Consider the following 16776-nt stretch of genomic DNA (forward strand, 5'->3'; position numbering starts at 1 on the left):
TTTTCGTAAGCCTCCAGGTTTCTGCCCCGTAGGTGAGTACTGGTCATACACAGCTATTATACACTTTTCTCTTGAGGGATAATGGCAACCTGCTGTTCATGATCTCTGAATGCCTGCCAAACGCACCCCAGCCCATTCTTATTCTTCTGATTATTTCAGTCTCATGATCCGGATCTGCCGTCAGTACCTGCCCTAAGTAGACGTATTCCCTTACCACTTCCAGTGCCTCGCTACCTATTGTAAATTGCTGTTCTCTTCCGAGACTGTTAAACATTACTTTAGTTTGCAGAAAACTAAAGTAAAACTAAAGTAACTTAAGTTGACAAATTACCTGTTTGCTATTGTCAAACTTCTTGACTACTAATTTCCAATGGCAACTGTGATCATCACTCATATTTGGATTCTAGATACATTTTCTGCACAACCAAACCACACCAAATCAGACTGTTTCCCCAGAGCATAAGCCAGGGGTCCTAAATTTCAGTTGTCAATTTTGGTCAGGTTTAGCAAAAAGTCTTCCAAAACGCAAATGACACACTCATTTGTTGCTACTGCGGGCTACCTGTTAAAGGACGACACTATTGATTTTGAAATGGTGAGAAAGACTGCAGCATGTGTGGATTCCTCATGGACAGATTCGAATTTAGAATGAGTGTCTTCGAGGTAAGAAAATGAAACTTGGCTTGTTCCCATAACATATGTTTGTTTCATTGATTGGTAGCTGATTTTTGGACGCAATCTTATACCTATGTCACATGGGCACGCATGCACGAACTCCTTTAGGATAAGGGAGTGCGACCTCAAGGAAGTTGTGGTCGTGTCACACGGCCAATAAGTTATTAGTAGAAGCCACCAGAGGCACATTCAGCAGGGTTTGGTTTTTGTAGAAGTATAGAAGTGTAACTTCTAACTATGCTCATAGCTATTATAATGAACGCTCCTTCCATAAAGCATATATTCAATATGTTTGAAGCGAAAAACATAAACACGTTAACAATCAAAGTGCGCTCGCTAAACATAGCAGTGCTGACAGCGACGCTAGCCACCCTGTATTTATCGGTGTTTGTTTGCGGCATGGTGAGTAGGCTGCGTTTTATGACCTGAATTGCTGCAAACTGTACTCAAAATGCTACATTGTGTGCACTGTGACCACACCACCACTGCACGACTGGCACGACAAGGCTGCATTTACATGAATCCGACGTGAGAGGGTTTATTTAGTAAAAAATCTGACTGACCAAGCCCGACGTGACCGTATTTACACGAACTCGCTTCTGACGAGTCTGGACAAGGATGGCACACAGCATCGAGTCGAGAGACATAAACGTATTCGAACTGGGCTTCTGGTTCCCAATAATGTCTTCATGAGTCTTATCACTACAATGAGATTGTACTGCACAGTGCTTGTCTTGGCCTTGTCCTGATACTATTACTGCTGCTGGCACCTAAATTGCGGCGTCACAGTGGTCCCGTGCAAGTCTTGGCGCTGGCAAGCCTGATGCATCTGCATTTACATGCCTGCTGTGAATGGGTCGGGCTGTTTCAACCTAGCCTTTGCAGTCGGGCTGACTGAGCCCGACCCGACGCTTGTTCAGTCCAACTGGCTGGCACTCGACAGGCATATTCGTCTGACAAGCTGACTTGACCCACTTCTGTTGGGTTCATGTGAATGCCCTTAAAGACAAGGAAAGCCAAGTGGCCTAAGTAACTAGCTAGCATAACCAACGAGAAGAAAGGGGGTTAACCGAGGGGCCCGATTTTTATTAGTCATATCATAAGAAGCCAACAAACACTGACACCAAGGACAACATAGGGGAAAATTACTTGTGCTAATAAATGAAGTAATGAAACGATAAATTAATGGAACTTTAAGTGGATGAAGAAACAACTTGCCGCAGGTGGGAACCGAACCCACAACCTTCGCATTTCGCGTGCGATGCTCTACCAATTGAGCTACCGCGGCGCTGTTTTCCCATCCACTTTCTTGGGTATTTATGTGTCCTAGTAGAACCCTGGGAGTGTTAGCCAGCGCCGCCACTCACAGACCTTGGCGGCGGACGTGGAACGTCCTTCATGCCGCAGGCGTCACGAGAACGTGATCTTTTTGGGTGAAGGCAACTGGTCAATAAACCCACATATGCTACCTAAAGTCATCAATGTTGCCAGATTCGGGACCCTCATTATGTAATCAACGAGAAGAAAGGGGGTTAACCAAGGGGCTCGATTTTTATTAGTCCTATCATAAGAAGCCAACAAACACTGACACCAAGGACAGCATAGGGGAAAATTACTGTGCTAATAAATGAAGTAATGCGAAGGTTGTGGGTTCGGTTCCCACCTGCGGCAAGTTGTTTCTTCATCCACTTTAAGTTCCATTAATTTATCGTTTCATTACTTCATTTATTAGCACAAGTAATTTTCCCCTATGTTGTCCTTGGTGTCAGTGTTTGTTGGCTTCTTATGATATGACTAATAAAAATCGGGCCCCTCGGTTAACCCCCTTTCTTCTCGTTGATTACATAACGAGGGTCCCGAATCCGGCAACATTGATGCCTTTAGGTAGCATATGTGGGTTTATTGACCAGTTGCCTTCCCCCAAAAAGATCACGTTCTCGTGACGCCTGCGGCATGAAGGACGTTCCACGTCCGCCGCCAAGGTCTGTGAGTGGCGGCGCTGGCTAACACTCCCAGGGTTCTACTAGGACACATAAATACCCAAGAAAGTGGATGGGAAAACAGCGCCGCGGTAGCTCAATTGGTAGAGCATCGCACGCGAAATGCGAAGGTTGTGGGTTCGGTTCCCACCTGCGGCAAGTTGTTTCTTCATCCACTTTAAGTTCCATTAATTTATCGTTTCATTACTTCATTTATTAGCACAAGTAATTTTCCCCTATGTTGTCCTTGGTGTCAGTGTTTGTTGGCTTCTTATGATATAGCTAGCATAACAGTTACTGAATTGTGCTTGAACATTTATCAATTCTTTACAACAATCAGTATGGGCGTATGGGCCCTTCAACCGCCAAGGGAGATTGCCGACCTCTCTTGACCAAAAGCTCCGTTAAATTCCCTTAGCGGAAAGGGGACCACGTGACACCAAGCGCACCTCTCTCTTGATTAAGATGATGGAGTTAAAAGGAGTTTGCGGATGCCCATTTGACAGGGGTATTAGCGCACCATTGATTAGGCTTAGCTAAAGTGACCATATGTCCCGATTTAAGCAGGACATGTCTTACCTTTGTCGCCATGGTAGTGCTGTTCCATGGCTTACATCTGGGACAGTGCTTGGTCCCACTTTAACCTCTCTGGATCCCAAGGTGTCCTGCAATATCTGTCCTGTGGTGCCGGATTAGCTGTTCACAGGCGACAAAGTGAAACACTGCCAGAAATTAGGCAGTGTTACATGTTATAATATGTAACATCGCAGATGCTGCATGTAACAGCTTCCCTTTCCAAGCTTTTATAAGATAACAATTTGCCTTGTACGCATGACCACCTACTGCCCGTATGGCTCAAGCCAGTTACAGTGGACTTCTCAATGCATTGGTGAACAAGCCATAGCCAAGCCGAAGTGCACAGACCATGCCAATTTTGTGGTGGCTAGAAGGGGCAGTGTGATGGGCATCATGGGAGAGGAGCGGAAAAAATGCAACGAAAATTTTCGACGCCACTAAGGCTTCTCTGGGGTGCTGTCATTGTCGCGAGCGCATAGGGTCCCCAATGTGGCGGCCATGCAGATGTTGAGCCAACAAGCCAGAGCGCAATGTGTTGACAGTATTCTAGAAGGGCACCATTTACTCAATGTGTGATTTCATTGTGTGAGCTTCATTTAAGGGGGATGTAGCTGCACAATGCCTTGGAAATCAGGCACATGTTTTGTACGTGGCTGAAAAATGGGCACAAATTGTGCATGGCGGAAAAGAAAGTGCAGTTTTTTAGCTCTGAGGGATGCTTTGCGACGAAAAGTCAGCCCACAATATAAAACAGAGATACACAAAATTCACGACCGAGTCATAATAATAATAATAATAATAATAATAATAATAATAATAATAATAATAATAATAATAATAATAATAATAATTTACCCTTAAGGGCCCCTGATGGGGGTATTACATAAGGGGGGGGGGACAAATGGTAACCACGGGTCGCAAAGATAAAACACATTAATACATATTGCAAGAACTGGTTAACACAGTAAACACATGAAAATGAAAAAGCCGATAAAAGGGCTTACTACTGGGGCTGTGGACAAAACTGGTGTAATAACAGTTTAAATACTGCAGAGTTTGTTTCACTGACGATAGTGTCGGGAAGTACATTCAAATCCGATATGGCAGTTGGGAGAAATTATTTATTGAAAGCGTTAGTTGAACCATGAATGTGTTGAACACTGTGACAATTAAACAGACGTCGTGATGATCTCATGGGCGGCAGAATTAGGCTCTCACGTAAATGAGGAAAATGATAATGTAGCTTATGAAAAAGGCAGAGACTTGCTATCGTACGACGGGATGCCAGAGGGGTAAGACCAATTGAAGCTTTGATGTTAGTGACGCTCAAGCGAGAATCATATTTGGATGTTATAAAACGAGCAGCTCGATTTTGTATAGCTTCTAACGCCTGGATTAGGTACTCTTGATGGGGGTTCCAGATAGGGGATGCGTATTCAAGTTTGGTACGGATAAAAGTTTCGTATGCGATTAGTCTAACCATGGGCGAAGCAAACATGAGTGATCATCTAATGAAACCTAGTGACTTGGAAACGCTTGCAGAGAGCGACGTGATGTGCTTTGACCAGCTTAGATTACAATCGAACCCATTTACATCGAATTATTCCATATATCGAACAATTTCTGGACATGGTATAGTTACAATGAGTATATATAGCAAAATTTACGCTTACGTCGAACAAAACTAGTAGCGACTCCCGATATATTGAACGTGAAACGGCGGAAAGTGCCCCCGGAAGTTGGCTTTCCTTCGCGGTGGCGGGAAAATCCAGCAGCGCGGCTCCATCCAACCGCTCTTCCTATGTTCCCGGCGGCGCGGCTCCATCCAACCGCTCTCCCTATGTGACCAAACTACCTCGGAGCTGCCGACACCCCCCCTGCAAAAAATGATCCTGGCCCGCCCGCAGTGCTTGCTCAGACAGCCAATCGGAGGCTCTTGTGCCCTCGTCGTGCAAGATGGCGAAAGTGCGAGTTGTCTCGCTGCTTTTCTGGTTCATTGTGTGCGCCTTGTGCGCCTTCTCCCGTAGTGTTGCCGTGATGAAGCGGCAGAATTCGCCTTTCGTCGTGAAGCTCGAAATCATAAACTGGGTCGAACGCGGTGAGAAGTCGGATGTCCCTGCAACGTACAAGATTCTGAGGTGCACTCTCGGCGCGATCTTCAAGGGGGAAATTAGGGCTAAAGTGGCCTAACTCTCGACCCGGTGCCGGTGGCGCCCGACGCGTACGCACGGCCGTGTACGAGTGGTTCATGGTTCATCCGAAATAGCTTCAGCTGTACCGACTTCCGCGTGCTCGGTGATTGATGACTGTAAATTCTGATTAATGCAACGAAGCCGTTGCCGGTGTTGCCGAAGTTTAGAGTGAGCTGTCAGAATTTCCGGAAGCTGTTGACGAATCAACGGTGGACGAGTTTGTGAGCGCAAATGACGATGTCGCGACCACGGGAGATCCCGGAAATGAAGACTACATTGCCGACATCGTGCCGAGCACAAGTGAAAGTGGGCACAATGAGGACAGCAACGACCGTCTTTGGCCCACATCCTCTGAAGTGATTTGTGTGCTCGCACTAGTCCGGTGCTTCTGCGCGAATGCGGAATGTTGCGGCCTCAGCTGCTCCGACTTCTTAAACAAAGTGGAAAAGTGCATGCGTCGCACGCAGCGAAATTGCCCAAGCAGAAGAAAATGCAGGACTATTTCGTGGGAAACTAAGCTAGCTTCATCAATAAAGTGATTTTATAAATGGTATGTGCTTTTATGACATACAATTATTTAGCAGGCTTATATCGAATTATGCTCTATATCGAACTGATAGGCGTTTTTTGGTGAGTTCGATATAGCCGGGTTCGACTGTACTTGTTATTTCTATGCCTAGATACCTATAAGATTCCACTTTTGATAGCGCAGTAGTGTTTAGCATGTGTGAGAAGCCTAGGTTAGATCTTTTACGAGACACGTGCATAAACTTGCATTTTGATACATTTAACTGCATGAGCCATGTCGAACACCAATTTTGGATTAAGGTTATATCATCCTGCAGCAATGACTGATCAGTAATAGTAGAGATAAGTCGGTAGAGAACGCGGTCATCCGCAAACAAACGAATGAATGATGGAATTTTAGCAGGAAGGTAATTGATAAAGATTAGGAACAGAAGCGGGCAGAGAACAGAGCCCTGAGGGACTCCGGAGATAATGTTAGTAGTGTCAGAAGGATGACTTTCGATGACGGTGTACTGCGAATGATTAGTTAAAAAGCAGTGAATCCATGAAAGTATCAGCAGGTCCAGTGAAAGGCAAGAAAGTTTAGTCATGAGACGCTGGTGAGGAACACGGTCAAAAGCCTTAAGAAAATCAAGGTAAATGACGTCAGTTTGAAAGGGTGAGTCTAGGTTTTAGGTGCAGGTCAGTCGTGAATTCAAAAAGTTGAGATTCGCACGAAAAGCCAGCCTGAAATCCGTGTTGGTTTGAGAGGAAAAAGGAATTATTATCCAGCTGCTTTGCCACGTGGGAGTAAATTATATGTTCAACAAGTTTGCATGCAATGCATGTTAGCGAGATAGGACGATAATTTGATGGATCGAGGCGGCTTCCTGCCTTAAAAACCGGTACCACTCTGCTTGCCTTCCACTTGGATGGAATTTCGCCACTGGAAATAGACTGCGTGAAAATTAATTGTAGTGCGCGACTGGATATTACTTTTATGCCTTTAAGGATTTTAGGAGATATGTTGTCAGGCCCAGGGGCACGGGATATCTTTAAGTTATCAATTATTTTACAGATTTCTTCTGCCGAGATACTAACTGGTGGCATTTGAGTGAAATTTGGGCTGGGCGGTATAGGAATATTAACAGCTGGTTCCTGGGTGAAAATGGACGTGAAGTACACATTCAAAACGTCAGAATGAAGTTCCTTCGGAATGACAGAACCATCCTGATATAGTAAAGAGATGTTATGTGAGCCACTATGGTTGGGAGTTAACAAACTCCATAACTTTTTTGGGTTATTTCGGAGGATGTCAAGTAAGTCCTTGTTGTAGAAGTGTCGTTTCGTGCTCCTCAGCAACTTTGTATAATTATGCAGACACTCTAAGTACTTTTCCCATTATAATGCTGAATTAGAGCTCTTGGCTTCCCTGAACAACTGCTTTTTCTGTTACATAATTTTCTTTATAAATTTTTAAACCACGGTTTCCTGGCATCACCCTGAATGCAAATGATGGGTACATAGGATTCTATTAGAGAGATAATTTTTTCTTTATAGGAAGACCAGTTTTCATCAATAGACCTATTAGGAGCTGATTGTTCAAAGTGTTGGAGAAATTCGACCATTTCCTCATTGATTTTGGAAAAATCTGCTTTGCTGTAGTCGCGAATGTACTTTACTGAACGTTGGCACGAAGGAATTGAAATATCGAGGTTGAGCAACACTAACACATGATCGCTAAAACCGGCGGTAGATGACAATGACTGAATTAGCTCAGGATTTGACACAAGGACTAGATAAAGGGTGTTACTACTATGAGTTGGTATTCCGGCAGTTTGAGGGAGGTTGAAAGAAAGAATAAGATCCAAAAAGTCTCTGGAATGATGTGAAGATGCAGTTAGGTTGTCCCAATCAATGTCTGGAAAGTTTTTGATATCAAGTAGAATGGTACTTAGGTCGACAATGAAGGAGTGATCAGAATCAGGTGGCCGGTAGCAGGTAATGATAATAGTGGCGCTATGAGCCAATGAAATGTTGACACAAAGGATTTCGCTTTTACTATTAATTTCAACAGGAGAAGAAACCAGGGTGCCCTTAACAAGAACCATCATGCCACCTCCCCGGCGACCACATCTATCACGCTGGAAAAATCATCGTGTAAAAGTTCGTCATTCTGTATAGCAGTTGTGAGCCAAGTTTCGGTGAAGATGGCGATATCGGTGCTGTTGTCATCCAATAAAGCTTTGACAGCGTCTTTCTTTGGAAAATAGCTTCGGATATTGGTTAGTAAAACTGAAACAGATCTATTTCTTGGGGCAGGGTTAGCACGCTTGGGAGTTCCCAAAGGGCGGTGCACCAAAGACTTAGGTGCATGCGGTGAGCGCTATGAACTTAGCTCGACCACAGAATCAGTTCCAGCATCGTACACAAACTGTTTGTTGTTCATAATAAGCTTATCAAAATGAATTTTGAAAAAAGCTACTTTGCTGACCATACGAAAAAAGTTTCTTCCTTGCCAAGCGCACATGCGCAGAGTAGTCTTCACGGACTGAAAACGATTAGTTTTTTAGCTTTGAACTGGCAGACAGAATTTCCCCTTTGCCTTTGAATCTCATGAAACTGACAATTATCAGGCGGTTTTTTCCTGGCTGAAAGTGGCCAAGTCTGTTGGCACGTTCAATATCACGACTATTAATGGTTATATATAGCTCCTGGGAGCAGAATGAAATGATACGGGATTCAGACTGTGACCACGCTTCATCTTGCTTATCAGTGATCCCAAAAAACAGTAAGTTTGAGTGGCGGAGACGTTTCTCAGCGTCGTCGCATTTGTTCGAAAGTAGTTTAATATCTGAGGAAAGTTTAGCCATATCAGGATTGGCCACAGAGCTTGTGCAACTTAACTGATTTGTTTCCGCGATTTTTCTAGGGCGTCGACTCACGACGAGAGGATACAAATTGAATCCTCCACCTTCGACTGAGCAGCGTGAATCAGCGCTAGTTCACTTAACACAGTATTCTAAGAGCATTCAATGCGGCTTATGGCCATAGCAATGGATTCAAGAGACGGCTGAGAATTACTATTCCCATCGGGTCCTGGATTTAATCCGACGTCCCCAGCCAACACTAACAGAAGGCATACGACGTAGGCGTTGATACATTGGTGACAAGATATGAACAATGTTTTCCGAAAGCAATCAATGGCGTCAATGGGGCACAAAACTGCAAGCAGAAATGCATTATCGGAGCGAATGCAATTAGTATTCGGCAAGTAACCAACCTGCATGAAAAAGGGCATTCTCGTGACCAGCATAGTTGCGGTGGCATGCCCCAAGTGATTGCAGCATGGTGGTAGTATTTGTAGTCCATCCGAAGCGGCTGCGAAGAGCGTAGCACTTGGTTATCAGATGTGGAAAAGGTCCGGAGTTGGAGGCAGCGGGTACGGCCCGGCGTCGCTTGCGTTGACTGTGCTGTCAGTTTGTCGCCAAATGTACCAGTGGTAGTCCAGGTCGCAGCAGCTGCCTTGACAGCACAATGGCGTTGACGTGGTGATCCATAATAGTGCGGCCTGCATGAAAAAGGGCATTCTCGTGACCAGCATAGTTGCGGTGGCGTGTATACATTAGTTAGCATCACTTCGAAGCAGCTTGCGTTCATCGAAAAAGTACTTTTTGCCGCACAATCAATGGTGAAGTTGTGGAAGTACCGCACAATCAATCGGCTACACCTGACGCAGGATGCTGTCCCGTGTTTTTGTATGCACCAAAATATCTTGAAGAAGGGAATCAAAGCTCTGTGAAAAACTTGTGTAAACTGGTGTCACAGATTATTCCCTGTTACTTGCCACAGTAGCTTATACTTACTACGGTGTTGCACTACTGCGCAAGGGTTTGATTCCAGCACAGCGACCCCATTCCGATGGAGATCGAATGCAAAAAACTCATGTACCATTCATTAGGTGCTCGTTCAAGAAACAAAGGTGGTGTATATAATTAATACACAGCCCCCGCTACAGCATGCCTGACATAAGTAGATCCTGGTTTTCGCCTCTAAAACCACATATTGTAGACTCCCTTTAAGACGAACTCAAAGGGACCATGAAAATTTGTCTTATCGGAAGTTCGTCTTATCAGAAGAATAATTGGCAACATGACCGAAGCATCCAAATGTCTTACTTTAAAACGGTAAATGAAGTAAACTTAAAGGGGGGGAGGGGAATGACATAAAAAGCATTTATTTACCTGAAATTAATAGAAAACTGTTTTCAAGTGGTACTCTTTTGGTTTCGTGTAGTCCGTGATGGACGTTTGATGCTTCTGTGCAAAACTGTAAGCAGCCACAAACGATTTCATATCAGTTAATGACCTTAAAAGTTCTGTGCCTTCATACTGCTGCAAAAAGTTCACTAGGGAGTTAAAGCAGGCATCTGCTGCCTCACAGGTCATCGGTGCAGGCTCCTAGCTAGCGAAAGTATAAAGGAGTGCACTGAGCGCGCGGCAAAGAAATGCACCCTAGCTGAAAGTCTAGGTGACGTTGAGGGAAGTGGGGAAGGAGAAATGAGGCAAAGTATCGCGGAGGAGGAAGATATGCAGAGTCACGCTGGGTTGACCTCTTCTGGCAGTTGCTACATGTTTCGTTTGCGATACGGACATAGAGGGTTCGTCTCGTGCTAACATTGTTTTTGCGCGCTGTACGGTACATGTGCAAGCGAAAGCGTGCGACGGTGAGTCGACGATGGCATCTGAATCTCGTGTGCGTAAAGGAGAAAATGAAGGGGAGGGGGAGCGTGCCATCTTCCGTGGCACCGGGAGGGGAGGGAGGGGGTGTTGTACTTCGGTCCCGCGGCTTTATCTTGAATGCAGTCTGCTTTAGGGAAACAGTCTAGGTGCGCCAATGGCTCGGAGCTTTGCGTGTGCTGTGTTCTTGCAGCTCAATTTGTGTTGAAGCGATAGACAGCGCGAAGGTCACTTCGCTTGCTGCTGGTGCCGTGATTCCTCACGCCAGAGTTTTGAAAGCAAGCGCCCACGGTCATCGAGTGTGATGTGTTCATGTTTGCCTGTGCGCGCTGACACTATGCTTTAGTTAGTAAGCAAATGTTTACAAGGGGATGTTCTACACCAGTGGCTGCTGTGTATAGCGTGGCCGCACGAGCCCTGTCTTTAATACGATCTGTGATACGGACAGTCTAAGCGCACCGAGGGCTGATAGCTTCGTATGCACTATAGCACCCATATGCTTGCGCATCACTCGCGTTCATGAAATGAAACGTCACTGCCTCATTTTGTTTCCTCCTCTTGTTTTCGCCTCTGTCCACAGGCACTGTGCACCACATACCTCCAGCAGGGTGCCCTGATGCGCGCACCCTAGCCTCCAGGATCGGTAGTGGAGGCGGTCACTCTGAATGTTCGTCTTAACTGAAGAGCACGTCTGAGGCAGTTAATCTTAAGCGGATTTTTTTTTTTGCATTGAGTCTATGGGAAACCAAACAAACATTCTCATATTGTTTGTTATATGTGAGAATGCAGCTCAACTGAATTAGTCTTAACGAGAGTTCACTGTAATTTTAAATTACAACTTTCTGTATTACAGCTGCTGCTCAAGGCAAAAATTATGAACATGGCGAAGGCGAGCAACAGTGCAGATGCACCGACACTGTTTATTCCATAAAAGGTTCACACATGTGCATGCGTGACAAATGAAACGAATTGGACACTAACAAAACACACATCAGTTAATACGAAAGAAAGTAACATGCGCACAAGAAAAAAATGTAAGGTCGAATGAAACTACTGCACCACACAGCTATCACTTATTTGTGTAATATGTGGATGATAATTTTATTTCTGTGGAAGAGCTATTCAGGGCTGGTTAAGACTACTTGAGCTTGCTTTTTGTTATGATACACTTATTTGCTCGTATGTTGGTCTGGGTAGTGACACAGTATTTGTCACAAAACATTGCGGAATGAGAGATCGAAGTTGCGAAATTCTTTAGTTGTTGATGCCACGATTGCATTATAGCTTTCCATTAAATCAAGAATAACAGCATTTTATCTACAACTCTGCTTTACCCTATCCAACGCGTGCAGTGACCAAGAAAAAATAAAAAAAAGGTGCACCATCTGTCTTACCAACATATGACAAATACAATGCGCTCCCGGCTGTCACTGTGCCGCTTCTCGCTCTTTTTGCATGCACATGCAAGGCGTGGTGAATGGATAAATATGCATACGGTCAATGACTGATTTTCCGGACGCCCAATTTTTCAGACATGCCCGATAATGCGCACACCTTTTGCGACACCGCTACGGTACCCCCATAGAGTAAATGTATAAGAAATTTCGGACAGGAAAACCCTTGGCCGTTCGATTTTCCGGACTTTGTGCCATGCCTGCAGCCCCGAAACGGCAGTGATCAAAGCCACCACCCCCGCCATTTCGATTATCCCACCGCCTCGAATAGGTGCTCTCACCCGCAGATCCGCTGGCAGCCGTAGCCACAACTGCGGGTACGCTAGGCCTAGCTACTTCGACGTTCGCTACCAAACATTTTGCTGCTCAGCACCATGTTTTTGATTAAAACAATTTGCTGCCGTTAGCAATGGCGCTGACTCTGCCTTTCTAATCCTCGCCAATGGCTTCAAAGCTCGAAAAGCACAAGTTGCATAATGCCGGTTCTCAAAAGTCTGCTTTGGCTCAATATAACGGTGTTATGCGGTGAAGCATATGCGAAGTACTGCGGTGAAGCATACTAAGAGTGGGAAGAGGCAATTGTTATGGGACACAGTATGTATTCCTTAATTACACACGCGTGCACCCGCCATCTCCTGTGACAGTACGAGCACTGATACACCTAATGTACTCGCACGCCTTCAAAGCTATTTTGGACGTGCCTGTGGCAGTTTGATCCTTTGGGGGCAGTAAAAGGCATGCATTAGTTTTTCTGAAAGTTTCCAAAAGAAGTGCACATTGACTGTATGTGCGCACTGTATGCGAAAATTATAAACTCTCAAAGAAAAGGCGAAGAGGTAGCACCCATTTGGCTGTAGCTGTACCTGTATACGTATTCGCCGCTGCATTAGCTGAACATGCTCCCGGCACACAGTGCCCGTAAGATAGGTGGCATCTTTCAATGCCATTTTTTGCAGCTCCTCGCTGGCGTACCATTTTCATGCTGGCTTTCTTGTCACACATGTGGTGTTGATGTTAAATTTACTGAATAGAATTTGCTGTATAGCTTGGAAAAAGGTCCCTGTTTTTAATACCATCGTCTTCCCTAGGCGACTAGACTAAGGAACCTGATTGTGTCATGGCCAGTCACAGTAGTTGAATCGTTTGCAATATCCTGCCCATGATATCGCACCATTCCGTTGAACTCTGCCTCTGATGTTGCACCTACGCCCCCGCATATTTAGCAATCTGGGAATCCAAGGTTGAAACCGTTCACACGGTAGCATTTAACGTTGGCCTTATTCATCAATTAGTTCAGGTTGTAAGGCCCAGGTAGAGGGGTTTTTGTTGACCCATCAACTGTTCGCACCAATGCTGCCTTGACATCTGGATGGGCACTGATAAATGGGAGGGCTGCCTTGTGGTAAACAGCTAATGAATGCCCTTGGCAATCTGGAGACCTAACGTTTGCATAATTCAGTAGACTTCTGGTAATTTGACTCTGGTTAATTCATTCTTTTTAAATTCTATCATGCTTAACGGTCCTATCTGGTGCCCATACATTTCTATGGGCCCAAACTTTCATTATTCCTGGACCATTTTCAATATGCCATTTTCAGCCTGCCTGAGGAAGATTTTTAAGCAACAATGCTAGTTCATAATGAATGTTGACAGTATTTACCCAGTTATAATGCAGGTCTTTCTTTTAGAGAAAATTTGTCCAAGAATGTCTGCTTAGTGCAGTCACATATTAAGCAAAAACCATATTTGCAGCATTCACAACAGCCTACTGTCAGAGCCAGCCTAGCTAACATCATTGACATCACAAGGTAGCAGTAGCAACTACTTGCATAGCATGATAGCAGTGCTTTGCTTTCAGTCTGATTACAAAAGCTCATTCAAAAGATTGTTATTTTACATGCTAGGCTAGTGGGCACAAGTAGCACTACATGTTTTTGGCATTCCGGAGAACTGCGTGCACTGCAGGAAGAACTAGAGAAGTGGTTAGTCTAGCCATGGGCCACCATTGTGTTTGTAATTGTTGCTAGGCCATTTGATAAATGTAGAATATTAAACAATAGATCATACAGAGGACATGTTATGTTTCACGGACAGCAATAAAGTTCTGACTGAGAGGGATGACCGTGGACATTAGAGTAAATAAATTTTCATTCTGTGAAGGTAAAGTGCATTGGTTTTGTCTTTTTCATACCAAATCAACTTACTGTCACTTCTACATTATTTTTCAACTTTGAAGCCATATAAAGTGGTCGCATGTTCATTTTGGTGGCATTTTAGATCAAACACTGACCAACAAATGAATCCTCTGAGTTTTTGCATTTTTCTGCCTGTTGTTTAATTTGACTTGTGAAATAATTCAGTAAATTAGTCTGTCCCATTGGAGTAAAATTAATTAAAGTCAACTGTACAATTTGAGTCATGTGCTATAACACACATTTTTTATCGCATGTCTCAGTCTCTTGTACCAAGAAACACTACTCCTTGCCCGAATACCACATCGTCACTGTGGGAGCATATCAGATGACTGCCTCCTAAACTTCTTTGAGAAAGTTGCTGCACTTTTTTGTTTTTTCAAGTCCTTTGCATTGAAGGAATTTCATACTTGTTTGCACACTGCATGCTCCCCATAAACATAACAAGAACCTCACTTTCTGGCCTTCACAGATCCTCCATGGGTGGTAAAGTGCGCGTAGATGACTCTTCAGCATCCAAGAAGCCTGAAGCCACCGGTGGCAAGACGGGCAAAGGTGACTGGAATGCAGCAAAGTCTTCGCCTGTACCCAGTGCAGGCGGGAAAATAAGGCGCAGTGAGGCAGAGGCAGCTTCCAGGCAAGGCCCTACTTTTCTTGAACACCTAGACATGATGACAAGGGGTTGCCGCATTCATTCTATAAGCTTACTAACCAAGTAAACGTTTTTAACAATTGTAGCAATAAAGCACAACTGATGTGAGGTTGCTGGAAGCTCATTGTGTCATCACTACTGTGCAACACAGTTTCTACATTAAGAGCATGCAAAAAATGACAACTATAATTTGCAGAAAGAGGTGTTGAGCATATCTACAGGCTGACAATTTAAGTGCGCAAATTATGATGCAGGTCTGGGGCCAAGTCCACATCAGGAACAACGTCACGAAAGGGTGACATGGGCACGCCAAAGCAGAGTGCGTCCTCCACCAGCAAGGTTAAGCCAGAGCACGCACATGGCAAAGTTAAAAATGACAGCACACCAAGTCACAAGTCTGGCCGGCTAGAGTCACCAGCATCAAGTAATACCAAAGCACAGAGAGCTGATATCAGCAGTTCAAACAACCAAGGTGTGCCAAGAATTAAAACCAAACCAGACACAAAGTCATCAAAGACATCAGAGACAAAGTCCGACAGTAAGCATCAAGACGGGCTGCATGACAAGCACAAACAGTCCTTCACAAAAGGTTCCAAAGGTGAGAGCAAAACGGATGGCAAGGCGGATTCCAAGGCTGAATCCAAGGGAGAAAGCAAAGATCACCCAAGAGGAGAGCCGAAAGGTGGAGGAGGAGCGAAAGGGGACAGCACCTCAGTCGGAACAAAACGGAGTGAACCTTCTAAAGCAAAGGAAATGCCTGGGCGCAAATCTGAAGGGAGAGGTAAAGCAGATGACGATACCACTCCGGGTAAGTTACTACAGTGCATCACACCTTCATTGTATTCAGCTTCTAAATTTTTAATCCAAAACATGCAACGTAATGTTGCAACAGAACTGCTTGTTGGCCTAGTTGGTGCTTGCTAAAAGACATGTTTTTTGCCACAATTGAACACTCACAAAAGAAAGACACAGCCGCCTGTGTTGTCTTTATGTGTCTTTCTTTTGTGAGTGTTCAATTGCGGCAAAAAACATGTCTTTTAACGTAATGTTATAGCTGTCTGTTTCATAGCCTGAATAATAGACCCCTCTCTGTTTCAGTCAAGGGGTCCAGCAGGCAGGCGAAAGAGGAGCCACAAGAGACTGCACCCAAGCGCAAACGCACCGCTCGACTTGATACTCCCAAGACCAATAGCCCGCAAGTCACCAAGTCAAGACGAAGGTGATCCCTCTCAGTACCAAAGATAAAAAATGCTGTTCTTTGTAGCCATCATTTGTGCCTTTGAGGCATCAGCACCAGTGTAGCAAATACATGGAAAGTCTTAAATTGAGATTCGAATAAAGCTGGAGAACCACTGTGTGTAAATAATTAAAGCATGGTATTTAGTGCATGAAACAGATTATTACTGGCACCATTCTGCATGGTTTCAGAATGGGAATCCATAATTTCAAAGCTATCCTAAGTACCGTAAAAAGAGTAATTTCAACAAGCATAGACACTAGCATGATTTAGTTTTCCCAGAAACACATCAGAGTGTCTGCCTAGTGACCTGGAGAAGTCTGAGGAATTCTGGGCATTCGGAAAATTCAGGTAATTGTAAGGGAAAATGAGAGTAAACTGTCCACATTGCAAATTCGTGTAGGTTGATTACTGCTCGAAGCTTTTAGGCTTTTTGGGGCACCTCAAGTCAGCTTTCTTGCACAATTGTCCTCAAATGCCATATCATAGGAAGTTCATAAATTACATGCAACACTGGCACATGCGTAACCCTTCATGCAGTGAAGCATCCTGCATATTGTGGTGAAGCATATT

At 44.5% G+C, this 16776-nt stretch overlaps 1 protein-coding gene and 2 non-coding genes across 3 annotated transcripts in view; 2 read left to right on the forward strand and 1 right to left on the reverse strand.

The window, feature by feature from the left end:
* Window positions 1-16319, forward strand: part of LOC142557835 (uncharacterized) — a 41744-nt gene extending 25425 nt beyond the window's left edge. The window contains exons 4-6 of the mRNA XM_075670020.1: window positions 14787-14951; window positions 15221-15774; window positions 16065-16319. Of these exons, the coding sequence (XP_075526135.1) occupies window positions 14787-14951; window positions 15221-15774; window positions 16065-16189 (844 nt within the window). The 3' untranslated portion in view covers window positions 16190-16319. The remainder of the gene's footprint in view (window positions 1-14786; window positions 14952-15220; window positions 15775-16064) is intronic.
* Window positions 1891-1963, reverse strand: TRNAS-CGA (transfer RNA serine (anticodon CGA)). The gene has a single exon. It is a non-coding gene; the product is annotated as a tRNA-Ser (tRNA).
* On the forward strand, window positions 2741-2813 carry TRNAS-CGA (transfer RNA serine (anticodon CGA)). The gene has a single exon. It is a non-coding gene; the product is annotated as a tRNA-Ser (tRNA).
* Window positions 16320-16776: the final 457 nt, after the last annotated feature.

The sequence above is a fragment of the Dermacentor variabilis genome, chromosome 9 (assembly GCF_050947875.1).
Source record: "Dermacentor variabilis isolate Ectoservices chromosome 9, ASM5094787v1, whole genome shotgun sequence".
In the NCBI taxonomy this organism is placed as follows: Eukaryota; Metazoa; Arthropoda; class Arachnida; order Ixodida; family Ixodidae; genus Dermacentor; species Dermacentor variabilis.